This window comes from Corvus hawaiiensis, chromosome 6 (assembly GCF_020740725.1).
Source record: "Corvus hawaiiensis isolate bCorHaw1 chromosome 6, bCorHaw1.pri.cur, whole genome shotgun sequence".
Taxonomy (NCBI): Eukaryota; Metazoa; Chordata; class Aves; order Passeriformes; family Corvidae; genus Corvus; species Corvus hawaiiensis.
Genome location: NC_063218.1, coordinates 39,080,702 through 39,100,644, shown reverse-complemented (window position 1 = coordinate 39,100,644; position 19,943 = coordinate 39,080,702). Strand labels below are relative to the sequence as shown.

Sequence of the window (19,943 nt, the reverse complement as noted above, 5' to 3'; positions counted from 1 at the left end):
AAATATTTCATTATAAATAATGTCCAAGCAAATTACCAACCCTCCCAGCTTTCCTAAGCACAATGACAGAGGGGTAAGAGCAGTTTGCCCAGGGGTATTAGGACTGTTTACAGACAGAAGGTGTGGATGACACAGGTGTATGTGTTGAACAGAGGAGTTTGATCGTGGATCTGCAAGTAGAAGCACAAAGGGGGAAAATACATGGATAGGCAGCCTTTGTATTCCCATGACCCCAAACAGCACAGTCCTGCAAGGCAAGGGCACTACAAATGAACTGTAGCTAACCTATTTGAGATTGAGAAGAACAGTGAAATGCTGCTCATCAGTGGGGGGTGATTACTTAAAATTTCGCTGCTGTGGTAGCAGGGGTCCTGCTACTCAGGCAGCCTCCAAGTATGATCCCAAGTGCTTTCACTGAAAAAAAAAAAAATATAGCGTCCCAAGAGCAGGGAATTCATTATTTCGGGATGTCTGCACTGAGCACAAAACCTCTTGCAGTAGCAACGGCGGTGGGCACTGCAGATAGGGCTGCAAGGCTGACTCGTTTGGGTTAGCGAGACACGGGCTAATGGTGCTCCGGGCCACTGACCACACCGGAGCACAAGGGCGACTGCCACAGGACACAGATTGCCTGCTTCCTGGCTTTCAGTTCCTTTGAAGCATCCTTAGCACGGGGGTGCAGCTAGCACCCAGCAGGTGGGATGCTCGTCTGGAGTGCTTGCCCTCGCACCTACGGGAGCGAGAGAATCGCTCTCGGCTCCGTTCCAAGGGGAGCAGAAGATCGTATCAGCTTGTCTCTCCTCCCCTTCCTCTTACGCAATTCAGTATGCAAGGGAGTGACTTGATTTTTTTTTTTTCTTCCTCTCTCAGGGAATTGGTTTTCACTTCCTGCGCTCGCCGTGCCTTTGTCTCCGCTGGACGCAGCTGAAGGCGCACCTGGGGGGTGAAGGCACAACGGGGCGGCGGGGACACCCCGCTCCCAGCAGCAGCTTCAGCGGAGAGCGCCCAGGTGGGGGGCTGGGAGCACACGCCTGGGGATGAGGTGCAGGGTCAGGGGACACACCGGCTACCTCGGGGAGAGCCGGAACCCAGAGCGCAGCCTCGGCCATGCTCCGGCTCCCTCTCGCCCCGGGTTGGCATGCACTTGAACGCCGTCCCTCTTAGCTTCATCTGTCTTCTCCCTTCCTTTAGGAAAGGATTGAAGTCTCAAGACAGTGAGAATCGGGGCGCTAAGATGGCCAGAAGGAGTCCGGGTCCATGGTTTGTGGCCTGGGTCTGCTTGCTGGTGGTGCTGGACTTGGGCGAGGGGCAGATGGAAAAACCCTTCGGTGAAATGTGCCTGGAGGACTTTACGGCAGGGCTGCCGGATTGGGTGCTGGATACAGACGCCTCCGTCCAGAATGGAGCCACCTTCTTGTCGTCCCCCATGGTGCATCGGAGCAGGGACTGCATGAGAGCCTGCTGTAAGGAACCCGCTTGTAACCTGGCTCTCGTGGAGCAGGGCCCGGGCTCGGAGGAAGACCACATCCAGGGCTGCTTTCTCCTCAACTGCCTCTATGAGAAGGCTTTCGTTTGCAGGTTTGCCAGGAAGATCGGCTTTCTCAACTTCTTGAAGAAGGACGTGTACGATTCTTACCTGGCAATGCAGAATCGCAGACCTAGTGGTAAGGTGCCCATAATGAATCCCTGCAAGCCGGGTCTAGAAGAGCATTAATGGTTACTGGTGCCAGCTCCTGCGGCCATCATATGAGCAGCAGTGCTGCCAAACGCTCGGGGTAGAGCGAGGCTAAAGATGGTGTTTCTGTATTTTCCTCTGCCACAAAGGTTTTCCCAAACCCTGATACTCATTTAAGAGCTGTGCCTCAGTTTACCGATTAGTAAATGAATAGGGAAATGCTCTTTAACCTGTTTGAAGCAGGTGGAGTGTGTGATTACCAAAGTCTGAGATTTTGCTACTTGGCAATGTAGAGAAGAAGGTATTGTTTTTCTTCTCCCTTCCCCTGGGCCTTTGAGGTTGGAAAGTGAAATCCTCTAAAAAGCTACACATCACCAGGTTTTAAAGGGCTGCATTAATCTCTTAATTGCTCAGGGGCTGGAGGCAGGATGCAATCCAGTTACCTTTATTTAACAGCAGCCTGGATGGTGAGGTGCCTCAGTATTGCTCTGCTTGTTGGGGCTGGTCCCTGCTGCTGGAAGAGGAGGAGCTGGGGGAGGCTGGTTATAAAATTTCCCCTTTGGAGGTGGGTTTCTCTTCCCCAATCCCTGTTTCTCTGCTCTAAAAGATTGCACGTGGACACAGAGAGCCAGGTGGAAAATGAACTAATCTGAAGTTGGCCACCTGCCACACACTCTGCTCTCTCCAAACTCTTGCAGCATGTTCAGAAACACTAAAAACACAGCAGTTCCTCCTTTGCCCCCTCCTTCTGTGTTTTGACTGAAGCCTGTCAAGGCTGGCATGTTTCTAGCCTGGCTGGGACTTTGGCAACCATAACTGGTTTGTTTGTTGATCGCTGGTCAGGGCTATTAGGGGATATCTCTGTGGATAATCCTCCTCACACACCCTCCCAGCCCACCTCTGGGAAGGAAAGGATCTGTGAAGATGGCAAGGGGAACATCCAGGTGGGTGCAAGGGCTTGGGCTCCATGATGTGAGCTGAATAGGTCTTTGATTTTCTGCTGGGTTGTGCCAGCCTTGTGGGTGCTGGAGGTGGGAAATGGCACCAAATCCCACACTGACCACTTCTCCATCCTGGGTAGCAGTGGGGGGGTTTGCAGCAGGGCATCATCACTTCTCTCAAGCAGCCCTTGGGTGTTGCTGGTTTGAACAGCAGTGTGGCAGAAGTGGTCCCCCTGGTCCTCTGTCCCTACTTGTGTCTTCCTACTGGATTTTAGGGCCTTTTGGTAAATGTGTCTTGCTGTTTCAGTAGTTCTCCTGCATCTCTGTTCCAGGCTCAAAACCCTTTTCACAGGAGCTGCAGTTAGGGAGGAACTGAAGGCCACATCACCAGCACTGGAGGTGGCATGGCGGCAGCCGTCTAAACTCCTATATGCTTTGTTGTAGGAGGAAAAGGGAATGCATCATCTCCAGTACATCCTGATTTCACAAGATTAGATTAAAATACAATGGACTGTTGAGCAATTCAGTCTCTTTACCTTTGTGGACCAGTGCCTCATACAAGAAGATTGCAAGCCCCTCCTCCCTTGGCTGGTCCCAGGGTCTGTCATTCCATGTGTGCAGATCTTTAGAAAGTGTCCTAGGGTCACCAACCTCTCTGTGTGACCAGCAGTGACATGTTTGCTAAAATATGGCACCGAGCTGCAGCACTCCAGCCACCAATATGCAGTTTCTGTCTTGCAATCCATCCCTAGTGCTCCTTTCACAGGTCCTGGGATGGCTATGGTGGAGCAGGAAGACCCAGGAGGGCTTATCAGTGAGAAGTGAAAAGCACTCCAGAAATGCAGTTCGGGTTACTGTGCCCGGAGGCGGCCGTGCCCCTCCTCGCTCACGTGGGGCTTGTGCCTTGGACTGCTGTGAGTGTAGGAAGGGCTCGGTCTCTTCTACAGCCGTGTTTGACCCTCGGAGGATGCTGGTGCCAGGCGGGTCTCCAGCTGGAGTGACAGACTCTGGGCAGTTCACCACTGTGTATTTGGATCAGCCTGCGATGTTCGCGCTGTGCTTTGATAGGAAATGTGTTTCCCTCCTCTCTGAAATTTTTAGGCATTGTCTTTGATACCAAAAGCTTTCTGAATCACCTTGAATGACACTGGAGGGCTAGCAGGCAAAAGAGGCGAAGGGAGTTACCTTACTGGAGAAATAGCTGGGTCTTCCTCCCCACAGCAGTTGATGAGACACTTAAGAATGCAGATCTCCATTTTGATTCAGATACAAACCAAAAAAATCCAAACCAAAACCCCAAGCCCCTCCAGCCATGATGCTGGAATTGGGTCCATGCAGGACCTGTCTGAGCAGGAAGGTGGATGCCTGGCTGTCACTGAGGGGGAAAAGAGGAAGGGCACAATGGGGCAGGTGCACAAGGCTAGGTGAAGGAGCCTCTGGGCACTGAGCATTTCCACCTGGCAGCATAAGGAAACTCTAAAGCAGTTTTGCTTCCGGACCTTTTGGGGATGCCTGAAGAGACCATGTGAAACAAGTGTTAAAGGAAGCTGTTTTCAACATGTCAGGTCTTCCTCCCAAATGTTCATAAGCAAAAAATCTTGGCCCAGGTTTTGGACTGGAGACAAAACTGTGTAGTTTTCATGCTGTTGTGCTGTATCACTGTTAAAATGTGACGTTTTGTGACTGCTCTGGAGCCAAGGTTATTGTTGGCCCCCTGATTCTGGCTCTAAGGGTCTGCAGGAAGCTTATCTGCTGCTTTATCATGCATTCCTTTCCTCTGTGTGCTGCTGTCAGGTGTCCTAGGAGCCTTTACCTGTGCCACTCTTCAGACACCCTCTGCAATGATAAGAATTAAATGCATGTTTTTTCTAGTGGAAAATGAAATACCCAGTTAGTGATCCCAGTGGGTAACATTAAGCAAAAACACACACTACTACTACTACTACTGCAAGGAGCAGACCTGTTGAATTGAGAGGTTTATATATGTTTAGGAGGAGACTAGGTAACACCTGAAAGAGAGCACACAGCTGGGGGCTGCTGAATGGGCAAATTTAATCTTGGGGTGTTTCTGGAGCCTGATGGAAGTAGCTGAAAGCTGGGAGAGTATTACAGGGAAAGCGCTGTGTATTCTTGCAGTGCTCTTGCTCAAGCATCCATGGCAAGAGTGTTGACAACTGAACACAGGAACAGGAGTACCTGCTCAAACTCACTGTAGCCACTCTTACAGTGTTATGACTTCAGAAAAACCTGTGGGTACAGGCAACGATGAATTCAGCTGAAATCTGGGTTCTGCACATCTCCTGAATGTATTTTCAGTATTTTGGAGAACAAGAGCTTCTGAGTTCTTTGTAAGCTGGTGACGATATCTTGGTACTGTCTCTTGCCTGTTCCAGCTAATGTACAGCCTGAAGTCTCTGATGTTATTGTTAAAAGGCACAATCTTCTTAAATGATTCCTCAGCCCGAACTTTGGTGCAAGTTTTCTGTGTGGCTCATCCGGGAGGGGCAGGCTCACCTTGCACTTTATTGGTAATAATGGAGCCCAGTGTTTAAGTAACTAGCCCAGCTTATTCTGGTCTAGGCAAACCAGTTTTGGGTGTGAAACTGGAAAATAACCTCCCTGAACCTTTGTACATTTCTTGAACTGAACGTTTTGTGGTTATTGTGAATTGCTCAGTGACAGTCTCTTCCTGTTGAATGCAGGGCCTGTGAGTGGGAGACGGGAAGTGCTTGGGAACCACAGGGTTCTGATCAGATATGTCTGCTCCTGCCTCACCGTGGAGGGAGATTTGCAGGCTAACACTTCGGTAGTGCATTCCAAAAGGAGAGCTTCCCAAGAGGGAAGCTCATCCCTCCTTAAATGTTTGGTCCCATGCTGGTTTCCATTCTGTGGACACAGTGCAACTAAAATGAGCAGCACTGGTATCACAGCTGGGGTTGAAACAAGTTCCCCCTTGGCTGATGCCGTTCAGCCCTGAGCTGGCTGCTCATCCTCGAGCTCAGGCCAGGAGAGGGGAAGCTGCACATTCAGTACCCACACCACAGATTCAGAGGCTAACGTGTACTGGAAGGGTCCTGGAGGACCAGCTGGTCTCAGGTGAGACCAGCTCCTGCTCAGAGAAGGTGATGAGCAGCTTCCACTCCACTTGCTGTGCAATTAGTGTTTGGCATGCAGCATTTACTGAAGTGGCTACATCATGTCTTGTCTCCAGAGCCCGAGTCTCCTTAAAGAGACTGGAGGTACAAACCAATCTTTGCTATGATAGCATAAATACTTGTGGGAGAGTCTTTCCCTCTGCCTGCTAAAGCAAATAGGACTGAGGAAGGATGGAGAGAACCTAGTGGCAGCAGCACCTTATGTTATTCTGAAAATATAATCCATTCAGTCATACTGTATTGTTTTCAAGAGGTTGTGTTGACCTGCTGTGTGCAGCACTTATGAACCACTACAAAAGCCTCTAGAAACTAATGCTGAGAGCTGCTTGGCTGTGCATGAGTTGTTAGAAAACTGTATGGCTTTATCATGACTGTATTTTCTGCCCAGACAGGATAAAGCCCTAAAGAAAGAGCCTGTATTTCTCTTTCTCCAGGCACTATATTGGGTTGCCTTGTTTCTTTCTCTCTCTTTCCACCTCAGGCAAATTATACTGTGGCAGTAGTGTCATCCTTCATTACCTCTGCCTGTGGAAATGGAGAGTTTTCTACTGTGGATGGGTGAGAAAGCTGTTCACTTCTGAATGAATTCCCTGGAAGCAATGCAAGAGCAGAGCTTTAGCATTTGTGAGAAGAGCCACACTGCTGCCCATCTGCTTGTGCAGCAGACAGGTTCTGCTGGCTTCTGATGCTTGAAATCTCCAAGGTCCTGTGTCTCATGGGCGCTAGAATTTGGGTGGCCTCATTTTTGCTCCCATCTCTGCTCCTGCCCTGGTCAGCGGCTTTTGTCTCCAGTGAGGTCTTTCCCTTCGTGGTGCCTCAAGGTCCCCAGGGCAAGCCCCACTTGTCTTGTTTGCAAGTTGCTCCTGCAAAGGCAGTCAGCAGTGGGCTGTAAGAGCCCCTTAGTCACCATGAGAAAGCTTTCCAGCTCATTCTAGTGACAATCTCAAATCATTCTGAGGTATTTTTAAGCATTGCTTTGTAGTCTCAACTACTCAGGGTGTATCTGCATAAGCTCTGGAATGGAGGAAATCTGGTTTTTTATAGATCCCAAGGGCAAAAGCTAATATCTGAGTTCCAAAAGAGAAAAGCCTCCAAACTGTGAGCTTTGCAAGTACATTCTGCCATGGGATTTCACTGATGCCTGCAGGTTTGCATAGCAAGGTCCCTAGTGGGGTCTCTCCCCCCACTTAGATGCTTACTTTTGAAGCCTTCGTAAAAATTTATTATCTTTTAAATTCCTGTTCCCCCATCAATTTTGGTCCAAGTTCACTCATTAGAGGTGAAGCTAGTCAAGCCACTGACTGCATGAGCTTTTAAACGGGATGAGATTTTTTAAAAAGCAAAAATCAGGGTCTCAGGCATGAATACGGTGTGAGTAATAAAACTTTTTAAAGCAATTTGGATTTCCTCTATCAAGCTTTCCTCTGGAATCATATTTCCCCTACTGATGTGCTATATAAATGGAAGTGGAAATTGTTGCTTATGATGTGACTCCAGGAGCATGTTTCACAGTAAAGAGCATGCCACAGAAGCATCATAAAGCTTTAACCTCCCTGTTAATTACAGAGTTTTACAGCAGAAACTTTCCATGGTCAAAAGAGCATTATAGCAGAGGTAACTTTCATTTTTCCTACAGACTTTCAGAGCAAAACAAACTGAGTGTAGAGTCTCCCTTGTACAAGCAGTTTGCTGATACTCACTCTGGCTCAGCCAGCACTTTGGTTCTGAAGCTCAGGTGGAAAACAGCCACGTTGCCAGGGAAGGCTTCATACAGTCACTGTGGCAGAAATATTCCAAAGTCACTGAACTTTCAGGCATCCTAAGGAGAAAAGGGATAGACTTGAAAAATAAGTCCTTAATTTCTAGTGAGCATTACTCCTTGGCAGTCACCATAGATAAAGAATACTCTTGACTCTTGTTCTGGATGTGAGGAGAGTCAGTAAATTTGGCTAATCAGAGGTGGGAACTGGGGAAGTTGCTGACCCATTGAACAGAACTTTTACTTGATCACGCAACCCACGACCTGAAGTAACTAGATGTTTGGTCTGCAATTTTTTGTTTAAAGTGTTCATGCTTAAAAATGTCAAGGCGTAAAACATGATTTGGAGTCATGAGTTAAGGATCAGCCTTTGTGTTGTTGAAAAACTGGTCTTTTCCTTGTGCAATTGCACCCACCTACTGGGCTCACCCTGGCAGGACGGTGGCAGGGAGTAGGCTGCCTTTCTCCCTGGCAGGCTCGTGGTGTTTGCCTAGCAGGAGTGGCAGGAATGCATCCCTTCTCCAGAGCTTGCAGTGGTGTGTACAAGGGGACAAAAGAACTAAGTGGCCTGTTTTAATGTCAGGTTTGTTTATACATATACCTTATATTAAATGTCCCTTCAGTAGACTGCAGCAACAGTCAGCAGCTGGGATCTGAATTCAGATACACTCAAACAGGAAATTAGGAGCAAGTCTGCAACAGCGAAAATAATCAGCTAATGGAGTAATTTTCTAAGGGGTTTGGACACTAATCCTCTTGTTCAGTCACAGTTGATATAACAGTGTAATGGCAGAGTGATTTCTATCTAGCTTATAAATGATGGTTGGTGCCTTTACAAAAGACTCAGGTTGAACTGGAACACTGAGTCTTGGACTTGGTACAGGTGCTACCAGGTGGAGTTTTATGGGCTGAGCTATGCACAAAGCCTGCGACCAGAGACGTTCAGGCCAAAAGGAGTTATGAGTCAGGCTCAATTGTGTCATTGTATAGGCTGTTCTTGCTGGCAAGGGCAGGGATCAGTTTTCATCTCTTGTACTTACAGTTTGGAAAAACATTTAATAGATTGTGGAAGTTGCTTGTAAGCTAATCCATGGAATGGTACAAAAATAACAATCTCATGAATGGTGTTTTTGTGCTGTTTTAAAGGCATGTATGTCAGAAAGTGGGGTGGAAGATGATCTGGAAGAGAAGTATTTCCCATCCAAGTCCCACAGTGTGTAGCTCTGGCTAAATACATGAACACAGTGCTTAAAGAGAGTGATAGGAATGATGAGAGTCAGGTCCACATTCTTCAACACCCATATTGGGCCATCTCCCTAAGAGAAGGGTGGAGATTGCTCTGTGCTGTTCTGTGAGGATGTGGTCCCACTCTCAGAAGCACAATGGCTGTAGCCACGGGGCCACCCTCTTATGGTGGTTCCTGTGGACAGAAGTGCCCAGGGAGCCAACTGGCTCAAAGGCACTGCCGTAGTGGGTTGTGGACTTAATAAATCAGTGAGGGCAGTAATAACAGTACTGACTGCCTGTTGCTTGCTCAGGCTGCAAGGAGCACAGCTGTATAAAAGTGTTTTCTTTTCAGCAGTTGAAGTCTGGATTGATTTAGCCTGGAATAATCCCCCTTCCTTGTTTTCCTGTAGTGGAGACAAGGACTGGACCCTTTAGCCTCTTACCCAAGCCTTGTTCTACATTTCTTCTGCAGATGACCGTCCTCCAACAGCCCGTGCTGTCAAGGACATGAGGGTACAGCCGGGGGAGCCAGTGATGCTGAGAGGCACAGAGAGCACGGATGACCATGGGATAGTCAGCTATGAATGGAAACAGGTCCTTGGCGACCCCTCTGTGGAGATGAAGGTAGGGAGCTGCAGGAAATAAGCACCTTGCTCAGTGTCACTTGTGGTCTGCACTAGGTTGGTCAGTCAGAGCTCTGACTTAAAGGTCACCTTGTCCTTCCCTCTTCAAGCCAGTCCACCCAGGAGCCTGTTCCCAAAAACTATGGAGCACTCCTTGTGGTTGCCCTCCTCCTCTCGCACACTATTTGGAAGTGGCATTTTTGGCTTCACCAGGTCTCAGGCTCCCTGCATGGGCTGCTGTCTCAAGCCTTCCTGAGCAACACCTGATCTGCCTAGGTGGGAGCAGCTGAGAGGGCAGAGCTTCTGTGCAAGAGCTGCCTCTGGTTCCAAGTTCCTGCAGTTCAGTGAAGGGCCTTCTCTTAGTTCTACTCTGTCCACTTCAGTGCATTTCCTCTTCTGTCTCTGAACAATCCAGTCTCAGGCTCTGCTTTTGTTCTCCTGGGGCTTTTCCTGGACTTTGCCTCTCTTGAAAGCGTAAGTTCTTCTTCCTATTTTATCTGAGCTGGAGCAGAACTCATGTCTCTTGTCTGGATCCAAGATCTCTGGGGTATGAACACTGCCTATTTGATAGAGGCTAAAAGTGAATTGTAGCTTTAGAAGAGCAAATTATTTCTTTTAAACTTCTGCAAAATGCTTTGAAAAGCCATGGGGCTCATATGGAGTTCTTGTGGCACCTTTTGGAAGAATTATGAAGCAAATGAGTACATCAGGCCCACAACTGATTTTGAACATCAGCAGTGACAAACTCTAGAATGCAAAGGGGTCTGTGTAATTCAGCAAGTGCTCCTTTCTTTTTCCCTTTGCCCTAGCCCGACCAAAGCAACTTTCATGGAGGGAGGGAGGTCCCCTAATATTATGCTGTATTAACAACATTAAAATGATGTATGGCAAAGCTGTGTTCTTTTGAAACCTAATCAAAACCAGGGATAGCATGGAAATGAAAGTCCAATTCTGTTGTAAATATAGAGGAAAAGTTTGTGTCAATAATATTGTAGCTTTCGCTTCTGACAAAACAATTAAATACACCTACCTTATTCCCTATGTGCTAAGTAAATGATTCATAATAGGTTTTAAGTTTTAAAAAGTAAAATAAAAACTACAGGTATTTCTGTCCTCTCCAATGAGTTCTATTTTCCCTTGTGCTTTCACAATGCCCCAAAACATGAAATATCTAATTATGCTTGTGATACTTGTTCCTTCTGCTGTTCCAGCTGGGTACCAGTCCATGGGTTTGGGGGGATTGTCTAGCACTGAGACATTTTTCATGCCAGACATCTGCTTGAACATTTCCATCCAACCTCCATTCTCCCTAATGCAGGAACATGGACCTTGCATAGCTTCAGTCACTCCTTCCTTAGAAGTACTTTTCTCCTACATAAGCCTTTCTTTTGCATTCTCAGAAGCATGAAGAAGATCAGGTAGAAATCTCCAACCTCCAGGTGGGAACTTACGTCTTCCAGCTTACTGTCACGGACACTGCACAACAGCAAGACTTCACCAACATCACCATCATGGTGTTGAGCTCTGAACAGACAGAAGGTGAGCCTGAGCCCACACATATCTACCTGGAGTCCTTGAGCCTGCTCTGGCATTACTGGTGCTCCTCTCAGAGGGGTAGATGGGAGAAGAGCACAGCCAAGACACTGGACTTGCGTGTCGGCTTTTCCCAGTGAGAGTCTGCACTACTGCCTTTCACCGGTAGTGGAAAGTCTCTGAATTCACAGTGATCTATTTTGGGATTTTTGCATACTTGTGCTGGAGATGAGGCCTGCAATAAGCCCATCTGTTCTGCCTGTCCTTGCTCTCTACTGGGTGACACCAGAGTGGATGAAGCTTGGGGTGCAACTGAGGTTGTAAAACAGGAGAACGTGAAAGGTGCTGTTGACTCTGTGGTTTTGCTGTGACGGCCCTTAGGTTTCAGGGTAGGTGGAGTCGTCTGCAAGACATTCAGTGTATCTCCGGGTTTATTTATATTTTTTTTTCTTTAATGACTTTGTTTAATCATGAAAATGTTCAGCATTACAAGTGTATCAGAAATAAGGAGTTCTTGGACAAATGGTTGACTAGTAGCTAAGCAGGGGATGTCTTCTCCTACCTCAGGTACCATAAAAATATAAGAGCAGCCATGTCAAGTGATGCTAATGGTCTGACCAAACTCCAATACACTGCATTCAACAGTGTGCAGAGGTTGGTACTTTGGAAATAGTGTGAGAACATGACATGCTATCAGTGAATCTCCACTATGCTTGACTAATCCCCAAGGATTTTGCAGCTGGGAGATTTTTTTAAGCAGAAGATGGTGTCTTCATGTTTAATAACCATGTATGAATCCCTTTTTGACCTCATGTAATCTTTGAAAAGCAGCAACCTCCTGAGGTAAGGAGCTTCACAGCTTAACTATGTGCTGTGTGGAGATGCAGCTCCTTTTGTTTAATGGATGTGACACCTTCTAATTTGGTTTTGTGACCCTCCCTTTCATATAAAAAAATTCAATCCATGATTCCCTACTCTTCTTCTCCATGTTGGTCAAGATTTTATAAACCTTTCAGACATGTCCTTTGGAAGATTTTGTTTGCCCTCAGATATACAAAACAGAAAGTCTTCCAAAGGACTGACCTAACCCCAGACCCTTTTCTGTTAACTTTCTTGATAGAGCATTGTTTGACTCCGAAGAAGGTGGGCTGGTGTCGGGGATCTTTTCCACGCTGGTTTTACAACCCAAGCCTTCAGCAGTGTGAAGAGTTCATTTTTGGTGGCTGCAAGCCCAACAAGAATAACTACTTACGGGAAGAGGAGTGTGAACTTGCCTGCAAGAATGTCAGAGGTGAGTCCTTCAAAAATCCAGCCCCCTCTTTCTCATAGGGTCGGGATGACCCTGTGGACAAGTACTGCAGCCTCTTGGCTGAGAGCTAGTTACAGCCCAGTAAGCTGAGGAGACTGGGCTAATTATGGATGGGCAGTCATTGTCTTAAGCTGCCAACCTATCTGACCCAGCTCCTGAAGCACTGGCCAGTGTCCCTGGTATTCCTCTGGCTGCAGAAGCCCTCACCAGATCTTTGTGTCACATCTGAGACCTAAATTCAGACAGCAGCATTGTGCAGTTGGGGGCCAGAAGGGCTTTACTCCCAAAATGAAATTAATCTCCCTCTTTGGCACCCTCAAGCCACTGAGAACAATTTACTGCTGTTCAGATAAATGGGCTGAGCCACTGCCAGGCCCATTGCAGTGCACTGCTTAAAAAGCGATGTTACAGCCTTGGAAAAGAAAAACAATTTGGAAATGGTCTAGCTCGTGGTGGGAAGTTCCCCTGTGCTCCTGCAGGCCTACCTCACGTGGGTACAACTCATCTAGGTCTCTGAGTGGCAGGCATCCATATTTCACCTCCCTAATCAGGGCTTCCTTGCAGAAAACATTAAGACAATATAAAGGTGATCTTAATCTGACAAAACAATGTGGTGGTAAATTTATTTTTATTTTTCCTCTTGTCTCTTCAGGTTCTGTTGGTGGGCGACAACAGCCAGGTGAGTCTCCCATATGACAGTTCAATCCTATGCAAGCTTGGGCTGAGTGTCTCATGTCCATTCCTGTGGCTTTTGATTAGGACTCAGTCTGGAAAGTGAGGCACTGGAGACTAATTTCTTTACTAAGCCTTTCCCTTTCATGTCATAGGATAATTCAGGTTGGGGATTACCTCTAGAGGTCATCTGAGCCAACCCACTACTCAAAGCAGGTCCAGCTTTGAGTCACATTCTGTTGCTCAGCACTGTATCCAGTCCAGTTTTGGGTATCTCTGAAAAAGGAGACTTTACACGTCGTATTGTCAAACTGTACCAACGTTTGATGACCCTCATTATAATTTTTTCCCCTTATACTGAATTGCTTTCCCTTGTTGCAACTCCTGTCTGTTGCTGTTCATCCTATTACTGTGCTCCAAAATGAGTCTGTCTCCTCTATAATCTGTCTTCTCCATAACTTCATGCTAGGTCTTGTGCTCCAGCTCTTGCTGAGATTTACTCTTATGCCAATGTCTTTTGTCACTGGGGAGCTCAGAACTGGGCACAGTACTCAGCACTTGGGACCACCTCTGGAGCAGAGAGGTTTGAAGCTCTTGCAGCCCAGTGTGCATGTTTCAGTTTGGCTTTCCTAATTTAATCCGCCATGCTTGGGTAATGTCTCCATATTCTTCCTGAGTAGCTCATTCTTGCTTCCACCTGCTATGTACTTCTTTTTGAGAGGAAACATGGCTGTTTCCAGAACAATGTTTCATTTATAAACAGGAATTTTTTTTTTTTTTTAGTCTAGGGTGGCACTGAGGAGAGACCTTTACCAATCTGCCTTGTTTCTTGTTTGCCAGCCCTATCAGCAGCTTTTAAGTCCTTCCTAAAGCATCTGGCAGGGAGAAACAATGAATTTTAATGAGCTATCTGAACTGTTTCTGATGCAGTATGCAATGGGAACTGTCAGCCCCCCTTCTTCAGATGCAAGGATGGTTGCTGCATTGATGCCTATCTGGAGTGTGATGAAACTCCCGACTGTGCTGATGAATCGGATGAGATGTACTGTGAACGATGTAAGTACTTCAAATTCTGGCTCAGACAACTTACTATCTGCTCAGGAATGGGTCCAATGTAAGTTACAGGTGCTGAGTCAATGCCTATTGGTGTCTTCTGTTCTTATCTCCTGACCCTGCATTATCTTTCCACAGTATTACATTTGCAGGTTCTGCCATTTCCTGTATCCTTGCTGACTGCAAGAGATGACCTTCCTTCTGTGACGTTTCCTGCCTCTTAAATACTCTTTGACTCTCTTCTCTGCACCTCTCTGTAAGACTTCAGGCCTGTCTTCCCCCTTTCAATATTTTTCTCACTGAATTACCTTACCTGCTCTCTTGGAGTTGGGAAATGGGAAAGGAAACCATTATTTTTTCAAGTCTGTCTGGTGGCACAGTCCCCTTAACATCCTGTTATGCTAACATAAATGCACAGTGGTGAGATGCCCAAATCCACACTATCTCCTCCCTTCTTCCATCCCTCCTCACCTCTTCTGAATTCCCACAATCTCTTTCCTATGTGTGGGTGTTTTGTTGTCTTTTTCGATTTTCAAGCCTATGATTCATCTCTCTTGCTCTCTCTTATATTCTTATAAAAGAGCACTAATGCTCTTTTATACTTCTTAAAACCTGGAGTGACTTTTCCCATACTTCTTGATGGAAAACAAAAATAAGAAAGCAGCCTTTGTTTTCCTTAGTTTTGTCTCTATATCTGTGGATTGGAAATTGGGAAGAGTTTCTTGTTACTACATTTTATTTTTCCCATGTTCCTCTCATAGCTTTGAGATATTTAAGAACATCAAATGGTATCTCCCTTTCTCTGGCTTGTGATAGCAAAAGAATGTACAGGAAAGCTCTGTCTGCTCATGTCTGCATGGACAGAGGCACTTCTTTTCAACTGGTGAGAGAAGTTTTTAACATGAAATGTTCCCCTTGCAGATGCTCGTGAGTTCAATAGACTGCAGAAAATTAATGTCACACATAAGCAAGGTACGTACCATCCAGAGCACCTAGGCTGACCTCTTCCAGCTTTTGGTTTTTCCTTCAGCCTGTTGTTCCATGGTAAAACTACTTCCCTCTGTAAATCCAAAACCAGGTGTAGCATCTGGGTAGTCCCTGTACTAAAAATGAGCAAGGGCCTCTTCTCTGACCTCGAGGACAGCTGTTGTTAGCAGGCTTTCACTCCTGCCTAAACTTTTTCCATCCAAGTAGGTCTCATGCATGTTGCTTGCTGGCCTGTACAAAATTCTGCAGCATGTTTTTTTGGAAATAGTGCAAACCAAAGCAGTGGAGGGGACACAGCAAGGTCTGTGCTTGATCCCATGTCTTTTCCTTTTTTAAGTGTAGACAGTGGACCTATCACTGGGCTGAAAGAGTATATTCCAAGTCACTTAAATGCAGCTCGGTTGTAGAGGAGACCTGAGCCAATCTGTGGTTTCTGTGTGTCCAGGCTCTTCATGTTCCCTTCTGCCTCCCAGGGATGACAGGTCATTTCTACAGGGGAGTGAATCCAGGGTTTACCATGACTGCATGGCCTTATGTTCCTTTTTCTGCTTGCTGGTTGGATTTATGGCAGGTGGCAGCTCACCTTGGCACTGCCAATTTGACCAGCTGGCAACTGAGCAGTGGGGACATGAGAGCCACTGTTGTGGCTATGGATTTCCTCTGCCATGGTGCTTGTGCTCTTTTGTTGTGAGCAGAAAATTTTGCTGCTCTGGGAAGACACTGCTTGGACTAAAGCACCTCTGCCTTGCTTTGCCAGGCCACTGTGTGGACTTGCCTGATACTGGACAGTGCACCGAGAGCATCCCCCGCTGGTACTATAACCCATTCTTGGAGAAATGTGACCCCTTCACCTATGGGGGCTGTGGTGGCAACAGCAACAACTTTGAACAAGAGGAAGAGTGCATGAAATCATGTTCAGGCATCACAAGTAAGCATACATAGTGAGGACTGGAATTTGACTGATCAAACTGGGAAAATCACTTCAGATTAAGTTCTGTGGTCCCAAAGAGGCAGTGCCTTGGGAGCTTTCAGTCAAAGCTGCTCTGCTCTCAAACCCTGGCCATGACCCACAGTGTCCTTCAACACAACCAATGGCTTATGGGGAATGGTGGATCTGCAGCATCTTTCTGCAATGCAGCCTGTCATTTCCCAGAGCTGGAAAGCATTTTGGGTGCTGATGTTGAGAAAGAGACAGAGGATGACAAAACTAACCAGAGATGTGATACATCTGCTCTGAAGAAAATCTAACCTCCTAGCTTGGCTCTAGGTCTCCCCAAGTGAGTGGGGAGAAGTTAAGAAAATCCTCAATGACACATACTAGCCTGAAGTTTTAAACAAACAAGAGAGAGGGTTACACTTGGTACATATTGTTTTGGAGGCCAACAGGAAGAATTCTGCCATACTGTATCTGTTAAGAGGCAAACTACCTCCTTGAGCTGCACTGGGCCTCACAGCCTGCCCTGAGAGCTCAGTACCGTGGCTGTTGAGAAGGGGTGCTGTGTGCATTCAGTCACTTCAGAGCACTGGCTATATGCTCCTCAGAAACCTGTCTTATCCCCTGTTCCCAACCTTCTTTGTAAAACTTTTCTCCCCTCTCTGTGTTCCCAATTCAGAAGCAGATGTCATTGGCCGAAGATGGGAATCATTTGAGTCCCAAACTGCTATCTTAAGTGAGTAACAATTTTCCCTCCAGATCTTTCTTGTTGCTTTTCCTTGTTCTGAAAAATACTTTGTCTTTCCTTGCAAATAGTAGTCTTCTCTCCCACACCTCTTTTGAAGCTGGGGGAGCAATGTGGGATTTGTGGGATGCTGGCAGTGGCAAGAGACACTTCTGTGCACTGTGCAACTGTGGTCCATTTTTTTCCTGTGTCTGTGACTCAGTAGCTCATACAGACACTCCTGTTTTTCTTTCCATCAACTTGCATGAATGTTCCACTGTTCAACATCAAAAAATGGGAAGTAAAACTCTTCCTAGGGGCCAATTTCACATGAGGGCTACTAACTTCTACAAGAAAGAAGACTTAAGCAGATATATGAATAATGTCAGGTGCTAGATTGTGGGGAAATGTGATGACCATATACAACCTCTCTACAACATTAAAAAAGCCCAACACTCTTGAAATACAAGTTCTTTAAAAAATGCCACATTAAGGTTATTGTTCTTAAATCCTAGAGAATGATTTAATCTTTAAATTCACACCATCTTGCAAATGCATTGTCCTTGATTGTCTCCGCTGATGCTGCAGGGGTTTGGTTGGCTGGAGAGCAAATGCTCATGCCACTGCTAAGAGCACTTTCCCGCAAACTCAGCCTATCCTCCATAGCTCACTCCCTCAGTGCTGTCCCAGCCTGGAGGTGCCTTCTGTGAACACCCCTTGGTGGCCTCCCTGTTGAGGTATGACACAAGGCTGCCATTGCAAAAGGATTTGATATTCCTAGGGTTGTCAATGGCCAAGCCTGCCAAAGTCACGGAACAGCCTTTAGAGGGCGTGGTGTATCTGGGAAATGACGGGAAATACCTTTTGGGAGAGACAGGCTGGCTGTGCCTTGGCCATACCCTTATGCCATGCAGCTGTCACCTTTCTTCTTTGCTGGTTGTGCAGTGACCACCCTGTTGTCATGCCTGCTGTTGCTTCTTCCTCGCCACTCCTGCTGCATCAGATCTTGTGTAGCATCCCTTCTAACATGTTCACATATCCCTGCAGGTGCCTTTGAGGTAGTGATTGCTGTGCTCCTCGGGATCTGCATCATGGTGGTCCTGGTGTTCATTGGCTACTTCTTCTTGAAGAAAAGGAAGAAGAATAGCCGCCGCCGTCAGCCTACCACTGCTACCAATTCAACCCTCTCCACCACAGAGGACACTGAGCATCTGTTCTACAGCAGTGCCACCAAACCAGTCTGACCTACAGCTCTCTCTCCAGTTCAGCCCTGGGGCACTCCCCAAAAGTTCTGGAGTTCTGTTTTTAGACACAGGTCTGTGCCTGAAGGACTCGTTCTCTATGAAGACATTTGGAGCATCAGGCCAAGATCTAGCTGTGATTTGGCAGTACTAGTATTTGTGATTGTCTAGGCTAAACGGCTGCTCTAGAAAGCGAGGAACGGGGAGCATTCTGCTGCTCTCTGACATCCATCCCTTCCTAGCCTCAAACAATCCAGTGAAACTCTGAATTACACCTTTCTTCCTGCTCAAACCCAGAGCACAACTTTGCTCAACTTCCTGAAGGAGCCTGGAACTGGATCTGTGTAGCATTCATGTTGGTGAATGGTGCAAGCTCACCAAAGCCAGGAATTTGTTTTCAGTGTCACTTTCTTCCATTCAACCTTGTATTTTCCTCCCCTTCTCCCAGTCCTCTGCAAGGTGCCCTGCCTTGCAGCAGTCTACCTGCTCATGGTGCATCTCTTGAGGTCTGTGGGATTGACATAATCAGCCAGACCTGATCCAAGGGCTCTGTGACACTCTCCAGCAGTTCCTGTTTTCAAGATGGACAGAAACACCTGCTTAAGTCACTAGGCTTTGCTTTTTAACAGAAAAGCACACAGACTTTTTTCTGCCTGGCTGCTGTGTTTCAGTCTCCTGTGTACAGTACATGCTCACCATTTTTCTCTCTGTGAGTTGCCCTGGTTGCTTTTCCAGTGTTCAGTCTGAACCCAAACACATTGAGAAAATATCTATTTATTCTCACATGAAGTAAAGACCCATACTTTTCCTGCTGATTGTGCAGGAAAGGTGCAGTTTTGATTTTACTGCATGCTCCTCTGAGCACACAGCCTGACTTGAGTCCCTGGCATCTCCCAGAGCAGAGGAGTGGGCTGGATATCACCAGTTAATGTCTGCAGGCTTCCTTGCTCCTGCTGGCTCGTCCCTCCTGGTACAAGATGACCTCAGCCCAGCCCCAAGAGGTCCAAAGCTCATCTCTGGCCCCAAGGCAGCATGTGAAATCCCCGCTTTGGTAATGTCCTGGTCCCAGTCCTGGCCCTATGTGTTCCTCTATAGTCTGTTTGCAGTGAGATGCTTCTGAGCTCTGTCCTGCAGCATCTGCTGGTCCAGGCTTGTACCTCAGTGAGCTGAGGATTTCTGTTGGGGCAGAAGAAGCTATTTGTGAAGTGCCTGATGTACTGCTGGCTGTAGGGCTGGCACCAAGCTCTAAACTTCCAGTGCCTGGTGCTCTTGGAACACTGCTGTGAAGAGAGAGGAAACTCTGTGTGTGTGTTTGTGTGTGTGTGTGTGTGTGTGTGCGTGTAAGAAGCATAAATCTATGTACAGACTTCAGTTTAAATGTTTGGACTCTTTCAGGGCCAAGGGCAGAGTGGTTCTGAAATGCTCTAGTAAAGCCATGCCCAGCTCAGGACCTCTCAAGTGCAGTGGCAGGAGAGCTGCCTCCTCCCTGGGCTGATGCCTGGGTGGAAAGGAAAGAAACTGCTGCCCAGAGCCTGCTGGCAATCTGGCTGCATGCCTCTCCTCATCACAGGCATCTGCCTCAGCGTTCCTGGGGCTGGTCAGATTCCTCCTTTTCTGTCTCGTATCATTTCTTCCATCTCTTTGTTTTTCCCACAGCCTATCATGGCCTATGCAATAAACCTAATGTCTTGATTTATTTTTTTGCGTGCTCACTCTGATAATAAAAAGGAATTGTTTGTCTTATCTGGCTTGGGAGTGGTGTCTGAGGAGCAATGACCTGCAGAGGGGGCAGGTATCATTCCCATGCCTGCTATCTCGCACCCTTTCATCTGCCCCGACTGTGGTATCTCGGGGGAGAGCTGCTGCAGCAGCAGTCCCATGGCGTGGGGAGGGCTGGAAGCGGGGGATGCAACATATGTGGATACCTGAATAGGAAACTACTGCATGAGGTGTTCTGGGAGCAAGATTATTACCCACTAAGTCACCCAGAGAGCAAGGCAGGGTGTAACCTGAAACTGGGTTCCAGCTGGTCAGACTGGTTTGGGCTTTGGGTCTGAAACCAAAAGCAGACACTATTCTTCAAACAGGAGTTGCTCTAACTGTATCTTCA

General features: G+C 47.0%; 1 protein-coding gene across 2 annotated transcripts; it reads left to right on the top strand.

The window, feature by feature from the left end:
- Nucleotides 1–851: 851 nt before the first annotated feature.
- Nucleotides 852–19,576, top strand: SPINT1 (serine peptidase inhibitor, Kunitz type 1). 2 transcript variants are annotated; one of them, XM_048307685.1, is made up of 11 exons: nucleotides 853–1,009; nucleotides 1,192–1,664; nucleotides 9,230–9,381; nucleotides 10,781–10,919; nucleotides 12,034–12,204; nucleotides 12,875–12,901; nucleotides 13,825–13,950; nucleotides 14,869–14,919; nucleotides 15,692–15,862; nucleotides 16,548–16,604; nucleotides 17,640–19,576. In XM_048307685.1, the coding sequence occupies exons 2-11, from the start codon at nucleotides 1,235–1,237 to the stop codon at nucleotides 17,834–17,836; spliced, it is 1,521 nt and encodes a 506-aa protein (XP_048163642.1). In that variant the 5' UTR covers nucleotides 853–1,009; nucleotides 1,192–1,234; the 3' UTR covers nucleotides 17,837–19,576. The 2 variants fall into 2 exon arrangements, with proteins under 2 accessions (XP_048163643.1, XP_048163642.1); XM_048307686.1 differs by lacking the exon at nucleotides 14,869–14,919 and having other exon boundaries at nucleotides 852–1,009.
- Nucleotides 19,577–19,943: the final 367 nt, after the last annotated feature.

What these genes read in the sequence shown, in the direction of transcription:
- SPINT1 (XM_048307685.1), top strand. Translation starts at nt 1,235, where the DNA reads ATGGCCAGAAGGAGTCCGGGTCCATGGTTTGTGGCCTGGGTCTGCTTG. An exon ending in TAATGTCACACATAAGCAAG is followed by an intron (nt 14,920 to 15,691) that starts GTACGTACCATC and finishes TTGCTTTGCCAG; the next exon opens with GCCACTGTGTGGACTTGCCT. An exon ending in GTCCCAAACTGCTATCTTAA is followed by an intron (nt 16,605 to 17,639) that starts GTGAGTAACAAT and finishes ATATCCCTGCAG; the next exon opens with GTGCCTTTGAGGTAGTGATT.